The sequence below is a fragment of the Musa acuminata genome, chromosome BXJ3-11, assembly GCF_036884655.1.
Source record: "Musa acuminata AAA Group cultivar baxijiao chromosome BXJ3-11, Cavendish_Baxijiao_AAA, whole genome shotgun sequence".
Classification (NCBI taxonomy): Eukaryota; Viridiplantae; Streptophyta; class Magnoliopsida; order Zingiberales; family Musaceae; genus Musa; species Musa acuminata.
This window is the reverse complement of record NC_088359.1, coordinates 25720975-25743799: the sequence shown is the minus strand read 5'-3', so window position 1 is coordinate 25743799 and position 22825 is coordinate 25720975. Positions and strand designations below refer to the sequence as shown.

General features: G+C 40.2%; 2 protein-coding genes across 7 annotated transcripts; both read right to left on the bottom strand.

Moving 5' to 3' along the window:
- Positions 1-737: 737 nt before the first annotated feature.
- LOC135583647 (uncharacterized) lies at positions 738-7180 on the bottom strand. Of its 6 annotated transcripts, none has more exons than XM_065173205.1 (5): positions 6884-7167; positions 6158-6467; positions 5707-5785; positions 3311-3429; positions 738-1239 (listed from the first exon to the last, which is right to left on the bottom strand). In XM_065173205.1, exons 2-5 carry the CDS (start codon positions 6458-6460, stop codon positions 1012-1014), a joined length of 729 nt encoding a protein of 242 aa, XP_065029277.1. In that variant the 5' UTR covers positions 6461-6467; positions 6884-7167; the 3' UTR covers positions 738-1011. The 6 variants fall into 6 exon arrangements, with proteins under 6 accessions (XP_065029277.1, XP_065029275.1, XP_065029278.1 ...); XM_065173203.1 differs by having other exon boundaries at positions 6941-7167; XM_065173206.1 differs by having other exon boundaries at positions 6158-6437; positions 6941-7167.
- Positions 7181-9042: 1862 nt separating this feature from the next.
- LOC103971532 (uncharacterized) lies at positions 9043-22825 on the bottom strand. The gene is made up of 9 exons (XM_009385566.3): positions 22459-22825; positions 22285-22377; positions 21809-21913; positions 21421-21573; positions 13128-13226; positions 12914-13042; positions 11520-11699; positions 9429-9545; positions 9043-9365 (listed from the first exon to the last, which is right to left on the bottom strand). The coding sequence occupies exons 1-9, from the start codon at positions 22792-22794 to the stop codon at positions 9201-9203; spliced, it is 1377 nt and encodes a 458-aa protein (XP_009383841.2). The 5' UTR covers positions 22795-22825; the 3' UTR covers positions 9043-9200.

The window sequence follows — 22825 nt, the reverse complement described above, 5'->3', positions numbered from 1 at the left end:
ATCCATCCCTCTTTGTTTTTTCCTCTAATTTTGGTTTCTACAGTACCAAACTTTTTATGGACATTTTCGTTTTACGCACAAAAAACGTCCTAATTGAGTAAAAGTGAAAAAGGAGGCAAATTGTCAAAACTAAAGATTTTTTTTCAAATAATAAATGTTAATATTTAATCTTTGTTATTTATTCTTTATATATATATATATTAAATTTATAATTTTTTTTAGTTCCTTTTCTTTATATATATATATATATATATATATATATATATATATATATATATATATATATATATATATATATATATATATATATATATATATATATATAGAGAGAGAGAGAGAGAGAGAGAGAGAGAGAGAGAGAGAGAGAGATATGAAGGCGAGGAAACTGGAATCATAGAAAATTCTTTTTGTAAGATACAAGACAACCATGTTGGCTTGAATAATAAACTTGAAGTATCCGTAGTTCAGAGGATGTAAGCCAGAAGACACCAAGCACATATGCAAAAGATTTAGACCCAACATTTGACATCACAAATTTTCTTGAAATTTCAGATCCAGTTTCAATAAAAGTGTCTCAACATCTTCCACTACATTAAATTTCGAGTGCAGAAAAGCTAAAAAATGGTGGCGCCAACCATAATGTCTGAACCAGAATTTGTGGACTGCCATCTGCTATTTCCGTAGGTAACTTTTAGATCAGTGGAGGTTTACATGAATACAGGATGAGGCCCCAAAACTGACAAAAATGGTTTTACGCCGCAAACTATATTGGTTAATATATATAGAGCTGAATACAGTTATTAGCTTGATTACAGATGGGTATAGCAAATGAAATTTGAATGCATATATAAACACATCGACTTAAAAATTTAATTGGAGAATGTTCCAAAACCTGTAGAAAAGAAACTAAAAAACTGGTATCAGAATGGAGAACGAATTCAAGAGCATGGCATTGGGAATCGATAGGAGGCCCCGTCGAAATGCACAAAAGATCTGCTTGGGGTGGTCACGTTAATGGGTTGCTGGAAGGTACACGCGATGAAAACTGCTCATCGTAAGCTTCCTCCGACAGGTTGGGCATTTCTTCTGTGCCTGAATGGAAGACTTTATGCATTGCAGGCAAAAAATATGGCCACAAATAGTTGATGATGCATCAACCAAAGCATGCAAGCAGACAGGGCAGGTGAAGGTGGGTTCCTTCCTAGTTAACACCACAGGCTCTGGTTTGGATTTCTTCCTCTGCAGTTTACAAGTCAAAGTTCGGTGTGAATAATTAACAAGAAAGATCACAAAAGCGAACAGACGAAAAGAGAAACATAAACAGGTAATAACTAAGATTTTCAATGGTTATGCGCATGGATTACTTAAAACTATTGATTTAACAGCTATGTATATGAAGAGCAAAGAGGGTTAAAACTCTTGCTCAGCTATTCAAATGAGGACTCTGCCCTTGCACCAAAGGCCAGGAATAATTTGTTCCCGCGACACTGTTTAACTAAAAAGAAACCAGTTTATAAGTTTCCCCAAGGCATCAATGTACTTAGACTTCAATAACAACCAAGGAAAACCCCCCCACTCCTAATAGCAAATACCAGTTAATGAAACATTATAGCAGCCTAAGATCATCCAATGCATAGTACCATATGATGGAGAGCCTGGTTGGAGAATGGGCATCTGTTTCACCTATCAAAGTAAAAGGAGCCACTTCCAGCATTGCTTGTGTGGCTGTTAGGAAATAGGGGATAAAAAAGAGAAAATTCTGGCAAGTATTATAGCCCCTGTACAACATGAAAGTTTTTAAGGGCATTATCTTCTATGGTTCATAGTCTGATACCGTCCAAATGCCAATCAGTCACTTCCACAAGGTAAGAAAACTAGGACTGCTCAATGGTTTCATTATGTAAATATCTGAAATTTGGATTTTTATTATCTCATTTGGGAAAGGCAGAAAGCAAAGTGTTCATTGCAAAACACGAGGACATTATATAAGCCTCACATCTGGGATGAAAAAAATGTCATGTTGCGAGAGCAGCAATGTGAATATAAGTTGAAGGAAAATTGTCACTATATTAGTTTCTCCATTCCCAATGATTGGAAAGGTCTAATAATAACAAAAAGCAAAGCACTCCCATCTCATGATTTTGTCTCTAGAAAGGAAATCTAATTGCAACTACATGTGTAAACCCTTTTTGTGAGACTTACTTTTTGATATGCCACTTATAACCTCAATCTAGGCAAGGCACAAGGGCCTTGATGGGCCTCACACCATGACAAGCCTTTAACAACAGTGTCCAGTGCTGCAGTGGAGGGTCCAAATGGTCCAGACATCTGAAGGTACACATGAAGATTCATAAGAGGATTGATTCACCACCAACTTGTGGTTGCCCGATCCCAAGGTTTCAGTTCAATTGTAAGTTCACGAGGAAAAGAGAAATTGTTGTTGAATGGTTTGATACAACAAGCACTAGTAAATAAACAAAAATATTTTCATATGTCATATCCTCATGACACAATTATTTATTCATGCAATTTGGACTCCTGTCATGCTTTTCTATCTGGCATGTTTTAAAATCCTGCTTTGCCTTTTTAAGCTCCAATTGCAGTAAACAAGTTTGCTTCTTTTGAAAAGTCCTTTAGGTGAACTGATTGGAAAAGCATCAGATGGCCAGGGGCTTGCTAGTCCTAAGAAAATGATAGAGGAAACCAATATTCAGTTATGTTCTTATTCGAAGAGGGATTTGCAACCACGGGCAGGTTCATACATCATGATCCCATAAAAGTAACAAAGAGCACGGTCTCTTGTCTCATTACTTCTCTTTCCATCTTATTCCAATTTACTTATCCCTTGGTTACTCTCTCTCTGATCTCTTTTTCTTTACACAACTATTCCTGCAATTGAGAGCATTACTTAATATTTTACTTCAATCCATTTGCAAACATATTCCCTTACTAGTACCACAGAGCATATCATATAGTAGCATCTATTCTGCTGTCCTGATGCTGATCGATGCTGTAAACCAGAGCAAAGTTTCAGATAATACGATATTATTCAGAAATTATGTCTGTTTAATTTCCTTCTATAACTGAAACTTCAAATAAGGAAAGCTCACAAGGCTATTATTTAGATATTGTTTGATTCCTGATATTATAAAGCTGAAAATACAGGAAAAGCCTACCAAGACATCATTTAGATAATTGCAAAATGATTGAATTAATTACCTTTAAAATAAGAGAAACTGTTTATAGCTAAATGGAAGATTAAGCAACAGAATGTATTAATATTACAAAAAAAAGGAAAAACCATTTTTACCTTTGCAATAAGATCCTGTTCTAAATCGGGATAAAGGTCACAATTAATAATTGTCCTGCTCGTTGAACTTCTTGGACGCTTGTTGCGAGTGTTTGAAGATGATCTAGCCACTCGTTGTTCTACAACAATGACAAAAGGATGAGTGAATACCAGACAAAACAGAAAGAAAATAAAAAAATAGCTATATGGCAGTTATAATAGTAAAAGTAAAAGCAAATCAATTAAATTTCTCAAGATTAATGTAATATTCATATAACACATGGTTTTTGGAAACACACAATCAAGATTGGACAAGAACTTTGGCCACCAAAGTTGGTCAGATGATCAGACAATCCAAACATAATCAAGCAATATTGATGGGCTGTAGCTATTATAAACTAAGTTGGGTGATAGAGTTATGCCTTCCTATTGGTAATGTATCAGCTCATCTATACTTATGGTTTGAAATTAACTCCACAAACATTTTAATGTTTTATTTCTTAATCTTTCTTACTTCTCTTTCACTTTTTTTTTGGGATTTCTAAGTATTGAATCTCCACTTTTTTCACTGTCATTACTTTCCAATTGAGATGCTACATTGATTCAACCAATTTGGACCAATACCAGGAACATGTCCTACAAGCAATAGCAGAACTATTCTCAACTTTATGAATCTTAAAAAAAGAAAGGATCTAAAGGCTATCTGCTTTTTGACAAAGCTTGTTGTCATAAATGGATAAGAAGTGGGTGAATGTCACTCAACTCTGTTTGTCAGTGCACAAAAACATTGTTGTCCATCATTAACACCCTTACAAAAATTCATCCTATCCAAGCAGGAGATCATGATTCCTATCAAGGAACTGAATCTAGGAGGAGAGAGAATGGAGGGGAGAGAATATAACAAAAAGTAAACATGAACAGTAGTTTAATTCATGAACAAAAAGTTCATTTACTTTCCAAAATCAAAACCAAACCCTTAAAAAACACTCATGTAGCAACTTAAATTTTTTTAATTCATATTATGTTTCTATCAAGAACTCCTTATCACCCAAACCAATACATAACCATTACGGGCACGAAACTCGCCTTCTCCTTCTCTTCCTACTCCCTGGCTTCGCTCGACCTCCATCGACAGCCTTTCCATCCGCTACTTGTCTCTTTTCAGGTAACCTCCTCCTTCTTCCTCCTTTTCCTCTCTCTTCCTCCCTCCTTCCTCTTCTGCCACCATCTCCTCATCCTTCCTCTTCCTCCTTTTCCACCAGCGCTCCTCTTCTACCTTCCTCTTCCTCCTCTATCTCCACCACCTCCTTCATTAATACATAGCGGTGTGCCAATTATCAGGACACTGGTACCAACGATACATACCGAATCCGGTACAAGATTGTGCTCCTTAGTTTCTATCAAATATCCTATCAACATAAATTGAATATTTGCTTTGCCACCTATATTATTGCATTTCTCTGTAATCATTGAACTTCAACCATATGAATTATGTATATAAACCATACTTCACACCAAACCAGCGCATAATATTTTGGTTTAGGATGGATTCCAGAAAGAAACAGTTTGCTTACATTTGAAAAATTTTCAAGCCACAATTTACAGGTTCAGTCTGCAGTTCCCTAGAAATAAGGCCAAACTGGACCATCCAGAAACTTATACATGTATTGAACCATGTCAGGTTGGATTAGGCTGTCCAAGACCTCAACTGAAATCTGGCTGAAACCAAATTAGACTACCATGGATTAAGTTTGTTCTCAAAGACATTAATTTTAAAATTTTATACACACAACTAAGGACATCATCACAAGGATTAGTGTTAAATCACCCATGAATTTCTTAGCTGCATAAACCTAAAAAATGTACAAGGTGTTTGTGCACTTTTGCAGTCAGAACAGTTAGACTCTTGGGCTATTGTTAACTAACAATATGACTTTGTAATAAAGAGATGATAAGAAACAAAAGACAAAACCGCAGAATAGTTATGCCAACCTAGTGGATAGAAAAGACTTAGAGCTTAAAAAGGTGTAGTCCAGCACCATACAATATTAATAAAAACTATATCTATCCTTGAGCCCAATCTCTATTTTCTTTTTAATTTTCAACTCAATCAACTTCTCCAGAGCCTACTACAACATCAACAAAAACCATTTTTGCATCCAAAGTTGATGCTTAATTCTGAAAAAAAAAAAACAAAGATAACACAAATGTATAATTGACTTCACAACATTAAGCAATTTAAATAATCTTCTTCGAAATTTGTGGTGACATATGAACTATGGGAAAATAAACAGAGTACCAAAATGATCAATTGCAACATTCTCATAGCAAGGGCAATTTATATTTGCACTAGCACTTGGGATCTCATACTTTACATTCATATAGTTCATCAAATAGCAACAACAGCATAAACAGACCTGCTCTTCTATAATTTATCCCCAGGTCTTCATCCGGGACGACAATCACAGGCTGGCTCCTTCTAAAGGAGTCCCTCCCCTAAACCAATAAAAACAGAACTCATTACCAAATGAAGCACAACACAATGCTTGAAAAACAATCAACCACATAGATACATTGGTTTACAACATAATAATAATAAGAAATATAACTCAGATCATCAAACAAATACAGTCTGAGGCATCCTAGCAATGATCAAGTTCACATATATGAATGGTTCATTACAAGACAATATATAGTGCGTGACTCCAAAGATAAGATTGATCTTCAACTCTACTAAATGAAAGCAAGTGTTTCATCCTATCTAGTAACTCTAATAAAATAGAGAAAATTATTCCAAAAACTAGAGATAAAGCTAATGCACTTATACACGAAATAAGTCTCCTCCACATAGGTTACAAGTCGAAGTACCTGAGGAAACCCTCTTGAGGATGCGAGGGTCACAACATCATCCTCTATCGATTCTAGATCAATGATCGAGTTATTTAGACGATCACTTGGTGGTGCGGTAGACCCTTGCTGCGATTCAATAGCATCACCAATCTGGGTAATGGAAATCCATGGATGCCTAGAACCAGAAGTCCCCTCAGCCAGCCAGCACTCTAGCGGCGGAAAGTTGAGGTCCAAGTTCAGAACCATGTTCCCACTTATATCATCCCGCACGGACATCGTTGCACCTCGCGTTGATGGTCTAAGCGTGTTCATGCTAGACATCAGTATGCTTTACAACACAAGGAAAACATAGATTTTCAAGAACGATACATTATAAGAAAACGATCTGTGCAAAACAAAACGGAAACAGAAACTCTTATGGCCTATTTTTGACTTTCCAATCAAATAAAGGGAAAGTATAAAGAAAATAGAATAAGATTGTATGATCGATCAAGAAATTCCAAAAGGTTAAGTTTTTTTTTACTAAAGAAGAAATTCCATCACGATTTAAGAAAAACATGAGATTGATTACCTAACGTAAAATAATAATAATAATAAATTAATAATAACAATAACAAGTTTTTGCGCCAACCAATTCTTAAAGTTATTCCTACATTGATTAACAAAAACTACCACCAAATCTACAACAAGATCACAAAAAGAAGAAAAAGACCCAAATTATATGTGGTCCACAAAAGCTCATACATGTGGATGGTAGAAATCCAAGGAAGAGCAAAGAAATCCAGGAAGTATCTAAAGAACCTCGAAGCGAGTGCAGAGTTTTCAGGAATAAGGAGCAAGAAATCGCACCCCAACCAGCGAAATTGGGGGTACGAATCGACGGAAAATGAGACGATCTTTGCTGGATACGGCCTTTAGGGGGCTAGGGTTTTAGTGGACGATCGAGATGGATCGAAGAGGGGCGCGAGGGGGACGAACGCGACGACGGAGAAGCCAAAAAGAACGATTATTTTCCCCGATTTCGTTCGCCGACAAATTTATAGCTCGTATTCCGCCACCCACACCGCTGCTGAAATAACAGGTGACGTAACGGACCGCACACGTGCGACCTGCGTTGCGTGTGCGGTTGATTCCCGAAGAGCGATTTCCCTTGCATAAATCGACGGATGTTAAGTGTGCCACGCGTGCACACGTAAAGCCATCGACGGTGGAGGATTCCGTAAAATCCAAAAGATCGTGTAGACTACGTGTCGCAGAACAAGTGTTCACAAGGCCACGGACAATGCACGTGTGGCAGCGCTCCGATAGACCATCTTTCCATGAATCAACGGATGATAGATGCGCCACGCATGCACGTAGATAGCTACGGACGGTGTAGATTTCCGCAAACCGTATGGATCGTGTGAACTGCGTGTCCGAGAACAATTGTTCAGAAGCCACGCGTCAAGCAGTGCCGTTGATTCACGCAGCGTTCCGCTCGACGCCAACGCGACACGCATACACGAAGAGAGAGATGAACGGTGATGGATTGCGCAAATCCAATTGATATCGTAAATTATGTGTCGCAAAACAGATGTTCGGACTGTCAGGGGTGACGTGGCATGTAGAGACCTGACCTGTGAAAATTTTCCAGGGTGATTGTATCCAGCCCTAAATAAGGCAGTCTAACTAAAATATTTTTGTGCTTTGGTAAGGAAAAAAGTTATTAACGTTTTATTCAACATGATATATGGCTCATGACTTAGATTGAGATACCCCTGAGGTACAAACTCGGTACTCCTCGAGGTGAGTACACGAAGATTAAGATCGAGATAGGTTCTCAACTCGATCTCTTTCACATCCAAATTAATCCCACAGGTGAGATGAAAAAAATAAAAAAATAGTAAAAACACTATAAAAGCTCATAATCATATTGAAACTAGTAATAGAGTGACAGAATATTTCATAAAATATTTTACAAAAAGATAGTCTCTAATCGCTTCTAATAGTCTTCTCTTAGGTTTTTGTTCACATAGGCGATAGAGGGAGGAGGTAGCCTATAACTAATTGTTCTAGACTATGTTCATGTGGATTAACTGAGAGAGTATGCTTTGCCTCCCTTATGCTAACTCGATTGTCACGTGAAGATCATATATCAAGTGATAATTGGTCGATGAAGGTATGCTTCGATTACTCTTACGGAGAAGTGTTGAAGCACAATGGTTGCTCATTCGATTTGTGGCAATGTTAAGGTTGGAGGGAGGGTCCTAATGTTCTATAAAATTCTTGTAGTTGGTCAAGGCTGCTTGATCTATATGTCTCAAGTATCTCTCTTAGGGGGTTGAGTTTTTTAGACCCATGTGTCTCGAGCATGACTTCGTGAAAGGTCAAGATAATGTGATCTATGCCTTGGGGTCTCTCATCAAGATGACTGGGGCAATATAACCTATGCCCCTCGGACATGCCTGAGGGGGTCGAGGGAACTTGACTTTATGATATGTACAAGAAATGAATGTTCAACATCAACGCCATAGGAATTTTTATTCTTGTTTCTCGAAATCCTACCAATTTTGCTTTGTGTGGTTATTATTTAATATTTATCACAACTTCAATCCAAAATATTTGCTTTCAATTTTGGACATTTTGTTTATATTTAATATTTCTTTTTCATCTGCTCTCAAAGTTGAATCAGACACAAATTCATTGTGTTTGTCAGCTAAAACTTCATCCTCCTAAATTATCAAACTTACAACTTCATTCTCTACTTATAGTCGTAATATTGGATGTATTAATACATCCCAAACTCGTCCTTACCTGTTTAAGATTTGGATTGTTTCTTAAACAATATCCAGTGTTCGATAACTATTTAAGACCACTCGCATTACCCATTGACACAACTATTAAGCGGATTAAGCATAAGGACATGGAAAGACAACTAGTTTCAATCTCATTTTAATTCACCAAAAACACACAAATAGTGCACTGGCTCTGGTACAATCATTTACATTGTTTAACAAGTTTAGCTCTTTACAAATAGATCAAGTGTTCAACAGACAACGATGCCATGATACTTTCTGCAACTTTAACCAGCCGAAGAACCACGCAGTTTATTGGCAACATAGAGGAGATGATTGATGTTTGTTTGTGGATAATTCTGCAGTAGCTTAAGGTTGGAAGTGAAATCGCCGGCCAAGAGACGTTTTCTGACCAGGATCAACATGGCACAACACACCCTAAGTAGGGTTTCCTGCAATCACAAGGATACTTCACGTTAACCGAGCAAAGGAAACAAAAAAAATGACATCAATACCTGAGGACCGTCGGGATCACTTAAAAGTGCATCCCATATATGAAGGCTGTCCACAAAATTGAACTCCTGAGTCAAAAGCAGTGTAATCCATCTGAACGCATAGAATTGGGGATTGACCTTCAAAAAAAGAAAAAAAAAATTCATTGCCACCAGTTAGATACCTTTGTGTTTCGACAACTTCTTAAGAAACCAATGCATACCTTTAAAGTCATATTAGCAGGAAACAATGCTAGAGTCTCCAAAAAATTTAAACTAGAAAACCACTTATGCAAAGCATTTAACAGAAAGAATCTAATTTCATGTACTGGTAGGTAGTATACTGGTCCTTGGGCAGACATGTGCATACCATCGAGCATTGCGTGTGCAAACTAGTACTAGTTATCAAGGGAGCAGTGGCAAACTCTCAGCACAGCCCAAAACTCATGATGATGATGCTTGGGTTGTCAGTATGATATGCTTAATAGTGATCAGGAAAACAATCTCAGAATCAAGCATGTCTAACTGCAAATGCAACATGATTTTCCATACTATACCATATATCAAGACAAATTGCTTCAAGCATAAGCATAAAAGACAACTGGAAAAAGAACTTGGCATGATAATTGTTGTTAATTAATCTGTCTTTCCAAAGGGCCACTAACAGTATGATTTGAGGGTAACACAATCCATATTGATACTATCCGGCAGAAGTCACAAAATTGCATCCTCATCTAAGGGGAAATTATTCAATGAAAAAAAAATTCATAAAAAACCAGCAGTAAACTGAGATGACCACACCTCCCTGATTTTCCAAGAATACAAATTAACCTTCCTCAAATGTGTGTACTACCAACAAATGAGTTCCAAGGTCCCCAAGCTACACATGATTATCACTTAATTAACATCATATTAAATTTAAGGCAACAAACTACAGAAATCAGGGGAAACTAAAAATTGAAGCCTGCTATATGCTTGATGCAGCTCTGAATAAAGCTGTCAAGATTAGGTTAGATCTGATCAGATCCAATTAGATCGAACAGCTTAATTTTAAAAGTACTGTAACTATCATTTGCTGTTTGTACTAATAAAGCACAAAAACATCAACAAAATAAAACATCTAATCCCTACTTGAACCAATATCTGATAGGCCGGATCAATGAGGTCAAATATAACCTGTCCAAGACTAAAGTTTGATTTATTTACTGATTTTACCGAGAAAATTACCAAAAAAATTTGACCCCCCACCCATTAGGATAAATAAAATCTTTTCCATGCCTTCTCTACAGCAGCGGAGGTTTCTAGGGAACCTGCACAATACATGCTCTAGCCAGCGGCAAGCAACACAGCTTGCTAACGATGGCTCTGGGTTTTCGTTGTAATATATTGGTTCATACAATCGGTTTTCTTATTTTATGACACCTCTGATTATGGTGAAAAAAACAAAAAATTGCATTCTCTTCTTTGAAGTGTCTACTGCACTCTGCTGCACATTTCATCTTTGCCCCTAACAAAACTGTGACATGTGAACCAGTACTGTCATAAGGATGACAGAACAGATGAGATATAAAAAAGGGAACAAAAAAAAAACAAATAGACAAGGGGACTATAGAATAGTGAAAAAGAATTGAGAAGTTTAAATAAAAACCCAATCTTTAGTTGGTTTTGAAAAAAACAGAAGCATGGTGGGAGATAGAGGAGACAACAGGAAAAGGAAAGAGTGATCCAATTAGAATGAAGTGTACATTAAGTAGGAATCAATTTTGGTTATTGCCTCTGTAGTCCAAAAACACCAAGTTAGCTCAAGTTGGACTTCCTTATTACTAAAAGAAATAAGTTGAAAACATTTAAGAATAATTCAGTCCTTGCAAGGCATCTCATATAACTAGTTACCTAGAACCTGATGGATTTACATGCACTAGAACTTTTCCATAATTAAATCAACATTCCAGGGACAAATGCCAAAGACACCATGTAGTACACACTACCAAGTAACTTGGTACATAAAACTGAAAAGCAAGATGTTATATGAAGTGTACCACAGAGTCAGTTTCCAAAATGTTAATCACAATTACAGGTGGACGACATAAAAATAATTATAGTAATTTCTCTTACTTTTGTTGTAATCTCTAAATGACGCCAAAGCTCGCCATCATGTTTCTTTAGTAGCTCTGATAGTTTACTGATTGTAGAACGAATGCCAACTACACTATTATCAAGCTTTTGACAGAAATTGTCTCTAAATCCACTCAATAACTCAACAAAACAAAAGAAAGCATCTGCTTCAGCATACACCTGCACAAAAAAAAGAAAGTTAAAGTTCAAGGAGACAAAAGAAAATCAAGAAAATGACTTGACGCCACAAAATAGGATTAGAAAAGCACAAATTTGTCATTTGAAAGAAAAAACACTGTAAAATAAATTGTCTATATCTTCCTCGTTAAGTTTCATATAGAAACATGTTAACAGATACCATCACATAATGTTAACAAAATAACTTGGTCCAAGAGAATGGATATTTATCAAGATTAAAAAGCGACAGAAATGGTTCAAATCCAATCACCTAGATTTGGCTCATATGCACTCATCTGCTAACCTGGAAACTATACCATACTTAAGTAGAAGAAATAAAATGATGATACTACTGCATACGTTATCATATAGCCAAGTAATAACCAATGAGAGTAACCTGATATATAGCAAAAAGTAATAAAAAGTCTTGAAGAGTAGTTTGAAAAAACAGTTGTTATAAACAAAATTTCGACAGTAAATGAATTTACATGATTCAATATTTCATGCAGAATAACATTCTGTAAACATTGCAGATAGTAGTAAACATGAAGTCATGTACACTATCTGTCAAAAGAATATGAGAAACTACACCATACAAAAAATTTCTACTTTTTTAATATATTTACTAGGCTGTATGGACATAATTCATATGGAACTGCAACTCATTATGAAGCTAAAATGACTCTCTAACAGCTGCCCACCCAGTTAAGGCAACCATCATGCCAATCTCACTATGAACACTTAATATATGTCAAGAAGGATCCATGAAAATCGAATAGTCACAGTAGGTATCAAAAAACTTGGATCTTGAAAACAGGACCATGGAAGCAGAAGACCTCACTCTGTACTGGGGATACTAATATTTTAATCTAAAATGGATATAACTAATAGGACTTGACTGTAATAAAGTAATGGATTCTACCAAAAACATAACGAGTTTAAACAATGTTGAGTGAATAAAGAGATAGTTTCTGAAAGAACTACAAAGCCTATTGAAGGCAGAAAATCTTAACAGTTTCTGAATAAGAAACTTGTAATGCAAAGGGAAAAAAAATCAAATATATCTTAAATATAATGAGATCTATTAAAGAATGGAAGTATTTTGCTACTTAGTGGAATAACATATGGTGTCCTAACAGATTCTGTATTCACAAAACAACAAGAAATTTATGAACAATGTTGCATGGGTGACACAGCAGTCGTTTCAGAACTCATACGGCGTTATTTTGATCTGGATCATTTCTGAACACGTAGAAAAGAGGTGCTAATATTTCGTTCATCCCTTGTACATATCTTATGCCTGGATTCAACTTTGCAAAGATAATGAGTATGTGCCTCAGGGCCTCCTGCCAAGAATAGAAGTTTGTTAATTAGTTAATTAATACAACCAACTTAAGAAAACTACTCTCTGTTGAATAAGAAACCACTTGCCTGATTAGACTTCGTAAGGGATGAATCCCCACAGAAAAATTGCATGTCAGGATGAGTGCGCTTTACATCTCGTTCAATCTGTTCAATGGTCTCTGTCTCCTTAAATAAGATGAAATGAATATGTATTAGAATTAGATGCATATCCCACAACTACAAAAAGGAAGCCAATTACGAAAACAAAAGCTCTAAATGTGGTAAATTTATGAAACATCCCAATTCAGATATTCTTACAGAATCAATCTGTAAGAAAATGCCAATAGTTAATAGAAGTATAGAACAATGTTAGAATCGTGTGGACATCAGCATCACAATTATAATTTAGGTAAACATCATAATACATGATGCCTGTAAACAAGCAAAGATTTAACAAGTAATTGAAAAGCAATTTGTGGACAAATACCATTTCAGGGCTGTAGCTTTACCTTGCAGAAATCTTGATACCAAAATACATGCAGAAGGAAAAAAAACTAGAAAAATGCATTGCTTGAGAAAGATTTTCCTCTCCGTCTTATTTTTCTAAGAAATTTTCTTTTCATAGTTTGGAAAAAATAATCTTGCTGCACTATCATGAACAGTCGTCGTGCACCTGCAACAACTTTGTTCAACGAACCGTTCGTCACTTTTACATGCTTATACAGAGATATGGTAGCATGTTTTGCCTTGCTTTTGTCTGTTTTGGCTTGAAAAATGTAAGCAATGACAGTTCGCAGCGCTACAGTGCGACCGCTCGCCGCGCCGAGCCAAACTGCCCCAAAATGGCTCCGTTTTCGTGTGCCACAATATGTTTTCTGCAGACCGCAACCTCATGCGAAACGTCAGCCATCTCAGCACCCTGGAACCCCCCGGCTGGCACCAGGGGAGATGGGGCTTCGGGGTAGTGTTGGGCGTTAAACAATCTTCACAAGTTCGCACATTCACTCGACGGGAACTTGCCTTCGCGCCCGACAACCGGTGAGCAGTTGTTTGTGGACTTACAACTGTTCGTTCTACCTTCTAAAGTCCTTATTTTCTCCTTCCTCTCTTTTCTCTCTTGGACTTAAGGTGCTCGCTGAATTGCTTGTAAAGCTTCCCTCTTCGCGAGACATCGGGGCTTGTTTGTCGCTAGTTTTCAATCTAATCAACTTTCTGTTTTACAGGTCCTTCGGGGCCTACACGAGGCTGTAACTAGGTTGACCTTTTGCGGACGCATATGTCGCAAGGGCGCCTCATGACTTAGGCAATCCCAGCTAAGTCTGAGGAGTTGGCGCAAGGGTGCTTGACGACTTAGGCAACTCCAACTAAGTCCGTGACTTTGCCGCAAGGGTACCTCACGACTTAGACAATTCCAACTAAGTTCGTGACATTGTGGTATCAGAGCAGGCAAGCAATTCGAGCAAGCAGCAAAGAAACTTCGTAATCTCGCCATGGTAAAGTATCGTGACGAATCGAGCAAGACGGGGCAAGCCGGACCATTGCCCCAATCAGCCGCAGGTGGGCTGCAAGTGCAAATTCGCTCTCATGCAGGTGGAGCCGCTCTGGAGGATCGTGGAAGCGAACATGATGAGCGAGCAATTGGCTACTCTCCGCGAGCAGAGGAGGCGCAATCTGGAGCGACAACCGGGAAAAAGAGCCATAAGGAGAGACTCACGACGGCGGAAACCTACCTAGATGTTCTTGAAGCGAGCTTAAAAGAACTCTACTAAGGCCAACGAAGGCTTCTTAGGATAGAGAGCTCGCAAGAAGAAGGTGAATCCTGAATCGACAAAGTTGAGACCCTAGTCGATCGACTGACAAACGATACCAAAGACTCTGTGCAACATTTGCACGAAGTCGTGGCGGAACTCACTTTTAGAGTGACAACGCTCACAAGGGCACTAAATGTGGAAGGGAGCAACACCCGCGTTGCAACGTCACAAAACTTGAGGGCACCTGAGCCTCATTGCCATGGAGGTGCTAGGGACACAAAGGAGCTTGAGAATTTCTTGTTTGACATGGAACAGTACTTTCGAGTTATAAGGCTCGATTCTAAAGATACCAAAGTTTCAATAGCAACTATGTATTTGAATGGAGATGCAAAACTTTGATGGCGAATCCGTTGGGAGGAGATCCAACAAGGTCGGTGTCGAGTGGACAGATGGGAGGAATTGAAGCAAGAGTTGAGAACTCAGTTCCTACCCGAGAACATAGAGTTTGTCGCAAGGAGGAAGCTGAGACAACTCCGCCAAAGTACTTCTATTCGAGACTACATGAAGCAATTTTTTGCACTAATACTGGACATCCAGGGCATGTCCGAGAAGGATAAGTTGTTCAGCTTCCTCGATGGTCTGAAGCCATGAGCTCAACAGGAACTGCATCGAAGGAATGTCACTGATGTGATCGGGGTAATTGTGGTCGCAGAAAGGCTCACCGACTTTGTTTCCTCATAGGACTGAGGGAAAAGTAAACAATCTTCAGGAAATCGCCCTCCAAAATATTCTCGAGGGAAGGAACCCGGGGGCGAGCAAAGGAATAAGAGTTCCCACAAAGGGCCAAGCTCAAAAGGCAAGGCCCCAAAACCTGACAGATGTTGCATGTGTGGAGGACCACACGTGGTGAGGGAGTGCGTGAGGGAGTGCCCACAGAAACAAGCACTCAATGCCTTAACAGCTTCAATCCATGCCCCAAATCGAACAAGGGCAAGGCCATCACTCTTAGTTCGAGTAGTTCGGAATCCAGCAACGACGATAAGGAGTCGCAAGGACCCCGGATGGGAGCAATGCGTTTGTTGAATGCTTTGTGGGATCAAGTGGGGGAGAACACGAAGATAAAGTCACATAAAGCAGGGAGCAGTGAGCTGATGTACGTGGACATCAAGCTCAATGGCCAAACAACCCATGCAATGGTGGACACGGGCGCTACTCACAACTTTTTTGCCGATCGAGAAACAAAGCGACTTGGGCTGATTTTGGAGAAGAACCCAAGTCGGATGAAGGTGGTGAACTCAGAGGCTAAGCGGATCTCCGAGCTAGCAAAGGGAGTTCCCATCAAGATTGGAACATGGAGCGGGAGCATAAACATGATGGCGGTGCCACTGGACAACTTCCAAGTGATTCTCGGAATGGAGTTCATGCACGCGACGAAGTTGGTGTCAATGTCGTTCCTGAACTCCCTATGTCTGATGGGAGGCGACGACCCTTGTGTGGTTCCCATCTCTCAGAGTAGAACCAAGGACCCTTAATAAATATCGACATTACAATTGAAGAAAAGGGTAGGAAAAGGAGAGTTAACCTTCGTAGCTGCTATGAAGCTAGAGCCACTCGACGGGGAGGCCATTCATGAACCTGCTGTGGTCGCGAACGTTCTGAAGGAGTTCATAGACGTTATGCCACCTAAGTTGTCGAAAACTCTACCATCACGTAGAGGCGTGGACCATCACGTTGAGTTGGAGCCTGGAGTGAAACCTAAAGTGAGACCGCCATATCGCATGTCCTCTCCAGAGTTGGCAGAGCTTAGAAAGCAGTTAGACGAACTGCTAAGCAATGGTCTCATCCGCAATTCTAAAGCACCATTTGGAGCTCTAGTCCTCTTCCAAAAGAAACAAGATGGAAGCCTCCGACTATACGTCGACTATCGAGCCCTCAACAAGGTAACGATGAAAAATAAGTATCCCGTCTCGCTCATCGCGGACTTGTTCGACCAATTGGGCAAAGTAAAGTATTTCTCCAAACTCAATCTTCGGTCGGGGCACTGGCAAGTGCGCATCGCTAAAGGCGACGAAGCGAATACTACTTGCGTGACCAGGTACGGAGCATTTGAGTTCTTGGTGATGCCTTTCAGCTTAACCAACGCTCCGGCCACATTCTGCACTCTTATGAACCAACTATTTAAGGAGTATTTGGATAAGTTTATGATCGTCTACTTGGACGATATTGTCGTCTATAACCAAACGCTCGAGGAGCATGTCGAGCACCTTCGGACAATTTTCAAGGTTCTCAGGGAGAACACTTTGTTCGTGAAAAGGGAGAAGTGTTATTTTGCTCAAACGGAGATCTTATTCTTGGGGCATCGAATCGATGATGATTCCATTCAAATGGACAAATCAAAGGTGCAAACTGTTGTGGAATGGCGAACTCCAAAGAAGGTACCGGAGCTAAGATCCTTCCTTGGTTTCGTCAGCTACTATTGGCGCTTCATAGTTGGATACTCGAAGCGCGCAGCTCCACTGATGGAGTTGTTGAAGAAGGAGCAGCCTTGGAGATGGTATGACATATGTGAAGTTGCATTCCAAGATCTAAAGGTTGTTGTGCTGGAAGAATCGGTGCTCAAATTGCCGAACTATGGGGAGCCCTTCGAAGTCCATACAGATACTTCAGACTTCGCTATTGGGGAAGTACTCCTGCAGGAGAGACACCCGGTGGCCTACGAGAGCCGCAAGCTCAACGAGACCAAGCGGCGGTATCCGATGCACGAGAAGGAGATGACAGCGGTGGTCCACTATCTACGAGTTTGGCAGCACTACCTTCTCGGATCACGATTTGTGCTAAGAACGGACAACATCGCTTTGAGTTACTTCCAAACTTAAAAGAAACTCTCCTCAAAGCAAGCACGATGGCAAGACTTCCTGACCGAGTTTAATATGGCAATGGAGTACAAGCCCGGAAGAGCAAATGTCGCGATCGATGCGTTGAGCCGGAAAGTGGAGCGGGTGAATGCCATACAGCCGGAGGGCAGAGGCCAAGCAAGTCAGCTACACTCCAACTTCCTTTCTAGGATCAGGGATGGACTGTACAATTATCCCCAGGCAGTAACCCTGATGCAACTAATCAAAGAAGGCAAGACACGACGATTTTGGATCTAGTATTAACTCATCTACACAAAAGGGAATAGGATTTATGTTCCTCGAGTGGACAATTTGAGGCGTAAACTCTTAAGAGAGTGTCACGATTCCCTTTGGACAGGACATCTGGGCATTCACCGAACATTGGCTCTCGTGGAGAGGGCCTTCTACTGGCCGAAGATGAGGACTGATGTGGAGGAATATGTTCGAACGTGCCTTACTTACCAACAAGATAAGGTAGAGCAGCGAAAGCCGGTGGGACTTTTGGAGTTGTTGCCCGTACCAAAAAGGCTGTGGGAGAACATTTCCTTGAACTTCATATCAAACTTAATGACGGTAGGGGGACTCGGATCGATACTCGTGGTGGTCAATCGATTTTCAAAGCATGCAACTTTTGTTGCTGCACCCCTACATTGTTTAACAGATAAGGCGACCAAGCTGATGATGAAGAATGTGGTGAAGTATTGGGGAGTCCCGCACAATATCATTAGTGATCAAGATGCTCGGTTCGTAGGACGATTCTGGACCGAGCTATTCAAATTATTATAGTCTAAGCTATACTTCTCCACAAGCCTACACCCCTAGACGGATAGCTAATTGAAAGGATAAACTCGCTCCTTGAGCAATATCTTCGGCATTACGTGAGTGCCAACCAACGGGATTGGATGAAGCTGTTGGACATAGCCCAATTTTCCTACAACTTGCAGCGGAGCTCTGCGTCCAACAAAAGTCCCTTCGAGATCATTATAGGACAACAACCGTCGACTCCTCACACCTTGGCTATCGGGCATACAAGGAGTAGTTCGTCAGCATATCACTTTGCAAAAGAATTGACACCGAAATGCAGATATTGCGCGGGCTTACTTGGAGAATGTGGCAAAAAAGATGAAGAAGTGGGCAGACTTGGGAAGGCGGTCCGCAGGAGTTCAAAGTCGGCGATTTGGTGTTGGTGAAGCTTCAACCAGCATCACTCCAATTATTTAGGTACAAAGTACGCACAAGTATGAAGGAACCTTCCTAATTATCAGTAGGGTGGGCAACGTCTCCTATAAATTGCAGCTACCGGCGTGGCTCAAAATTCATAATGTTTTCCACGCCAGCAACTTGAAGGCTTACTACTCAGATCCGTAAGATGCTTCCCGAAGTGTTCCAACTTGGCTAACCCTAACCAGAGCCTCCAACGATAAGCGAGTTGAAACCATTTTAGCGGATCGCAAGACGAAGCTACCCAACGAAGCCAAGCAGATTGAGTACTTGGTGAAGTGGAGAAAGCTTCCTCGGACCGAAGCCAATTGGGAGCCTAAAGACACCCTACGACATGAAGAAGCAGCCATCAAAGCCTTCCAGCATGCGTCGACGAGGGCATCGACAGCTTAAGTGGGGGAGAATGTCACGAACGATCATCGTGCACCGGCAACAAATTCGTTTAACGAACCGTTAATCGCTTTTGCATGCTTGTATAGAGACATGACAGCATGTTTTGCCTTGGTTTTGTGTGTTTTTGCTTGAAAAATATAAGCAACGACAGTTCACAGCGTTGCAGTGCGACCGCTCGCTGCGCTGGGCCAAACTGCCCCAAAATGGCTCCGTTTCACGTGCCACAGCCTGTTTTTTGCAAACCGCAACCTCACGCGAAACGTCAGCCATCTCAACACCCTGGAACCCCCCGGGTGGCACCAAGGGGGATGGGACTTCAAGGTAGTATCGGGTGTTGAACAATCTTCACAAGTTAGCACGTTAACTTGACGAGAACTTGCATTCGCGCTCGACACCCGGTAAGCAGTTGTTTGTGGACTTACAACTGTTCATTCTACCTTCTAAAATCCTTGTTTTCACCTTCCTCTCTTTTCTCTCTTGTACTCAAGGTGCACGCTGAATTGCTTATAAAGCTTCCCTCTTCACGAGACATCGAGACTTGTCCGTCGCTTATTTTCAATCTAATCAACTTTCTGTTTCACAGGTCCTTCGGGACCTGTACAAGGTTGCAACTAGGTTGATCCTTTGCGGACGCATATGTCGCAAGGGCGCCTCATGACTTAGGCAATCCCAGCTAAGTCTAAGGAGTTGGCGTAAGGGTGCTCCACGACTTAGGCAACTCTAGCTAAGTCCGTGACTTTACAGCAATGGTGCCTTATGACTTAGGCAATTCCAGCTAAGTCCGTGACAGCATGTCGACATTTACATAAAAATAAATGTCATATTTTAAGAAATTACACAAGGATTTTCCACATCTTAGGTTTTACACCAAAAAAAAAATAGAAATTAGATTTTCTTAATGAAAGTTACCTTCCACTCTTAAGTAAAATCCATTCCAAAATAGACATAAACCTCAGTGACACTTAGCATGCATTTTTTGGTTATCATCGCATGATTCCTCTATATGTAGACTATGCAAAGCATTAGAGTTTGCACAAGTAGTTCCAAATATGTTCATAATGTGAACTAAAGAAATCCTTAGAATAGTCAGTTCCATGGCCAAGGGCAAAACTTGGTACAATGGTAAGGCTACTCTTTTATGACCTGATGAAAGTTTGAGCTAAGGAAAAAGGGGTCTCCATTTGTAGGGTTAAGGCTGTATATATTGATTCCCGAAGTATTGATGAGACTCTCATGATTAAGAAAGATACCATGAAATACAAGTTCGAAGATTCACAGGCAGCCATGATCCGGGTACCTAGAAGGAGTTGAAGGCCCATTGTTGATATGTTGTGGAAAGCCCATTGTTGCAATTCTTTTGGTGGTTAGCTAAATAGGACAAACAAGATTGTGAAAAGGATCCATGAAAGCTGCCTCTCTACTTGCATAGGTAAGTCTATGTATATTGACCTTCCTCTATACCCGTATAGGCACGAGGTTCATACATATGGTTGTCCTTATGGTTGTGAAAAGGGGTTCCTTAGTTTTTGAGGTCTGGAGTACCTGCAAAGTTGAAACCCCTAGTGCTATCAAATAAGGCCCACGCCACCAGTGAGTCAAGATGAATACCCACGAGTCACTTGACCAACTTATCCTTGGGTTTATTGTATGTTCTGATACTAGTTCCACTACCATTGCAAGTGCTTGTATTACTGGATCTATCCAAGCTTACATTTGAAATGATAATGGCGTCAAGCAAACAAAGACCTAAGGGTAGTGAATGTCAAAAGACCATCACAAAGGCAGATTCCTTAGTCATGGTGTAAATCCCCAAAAACAGGAGGGAACCCATGGCACATTAGATCTTTTGTGAATCAGTTGATTATATTCTAATTTCTAACTTTTGCAACTTTGTACATCAAACTCATAGAAACAAAGTATACAATCTATGCATGAAAATTCATAGGTAGTTGATGATGCAAAAGGGCTGCTAATAAACTTGCTTATTGAAAAACTCTTTTGAACTAAACTAGTTATGACGACTATACATATCTTCTATATGAGCACAAGATGGGTACAAAAGTATGAAGTAGCAGCTTACCTGTAATGAGAAAAACATTCTGGCAGACCCAAAAGCCTTACCTGAAAGAACTGATTCCAGACACTGGTCTTCCCAAGGCTCAAAGGGTGCTCATCATGAGTTATTTCAGATCTCATCAGGAAGCCACGACCTCCAGTTTCCAATGCTTCATTTTTGTGGCCAACAGATTCTTCCAACCTTCGTGCCATTTCCGACTGACTAGCAAAAGCAATCTTTCAAAAATTATAGTATGCAACAATAGAAAACAAACACAAAAACAGTGGTAATTCCAAACTTCCTTCTGTAATCAGAAATTTTCATGAGCCATGTATGTCTCAAGTGTCAAGAAGTAAATCAGCAGACTAAAGGTCTATAGCTCCGAAGATATAAAATCTATAATTTTAACAATCAAATAGTAAATCTAAAAACAGAATACTGAAGAAGACCAACAGGGTTCATTAAAAACTCCTCCTTAAAAGCCTTGTACTGAGACCGCTTCTTGGCCAGTTCTTGCATCCAGAACTCACGATCATATGGCAAATAACCTAGTAGAAGCTGTCATCAACAAAAAAAAAAGATGTCACTTTCTAGCGCCAATTTCAAGAACAAGAAATTGAAGAGCTCGAATCCTTTTGAATGCATGACATAATCCATTGCCAACAAAGCAAACGAACAGTTTTTTGTTTTTTTCTTGATGAGAATAATAATGAGAATCATATAAGAATTGTATTCAATTCAAGGCAAAACATGTGACATAAAAGGTTCGTATTCAAGAACCACAGCTTTTTTCCATTGCCAACAAAGGGAGGCAAAAAATTTTAACCAAAATCTTATTTTCAAGGGCAATTAAGCAAAAGAAATCATCAAACTCAGAACAGTGTTAACTAAGAACGTGACAGAAACATGGATTCTTTCGAGACCAAGACCTTCCACACTATCGACCGGATTCCAGTGCCATCAGGGATGCCCTGCGAGGCCAATCTCCGCAGTTCTCCAATATTTACCACCTTCTTCGACAACTGAACACGGATTCGTCAGCCATAAGCAAATCCTGAACACAAAAAATGGAACGGAAATAACGAGAAAATGACGTATTATACTTCGGCTAAGAGCTGGAACTGGCGGGAGACCTCCTCCTGCGACAACAGCGAGGGGCTCCGATCGTCTGGCGGAGCATCGACCGAGGGCCTCGGGGCCTCCGACGGAGGCTGAGGCGGCCGAGGGGGCGGTGGAGGCTCGGGGATCGGAGCCCGCGCGGGGGCTACGATCTTGGGAGAGGGCGGCGAGCGGGGCAAACGAGCAGCGGCGGTAGTGGAGGCAGAGGCGGGGAGCGAGGATGAGGACGCCCAGAGTGAGCTGTTGAGCCACTCGGGCACGCCTTTCTTCCCCATTGCCTTGGCGTTGCCGGTGCCGTTTCCCGGCGCTTCGGCTTCCATCGGAGTTACCCAAGCTCGCTCTACATACAGA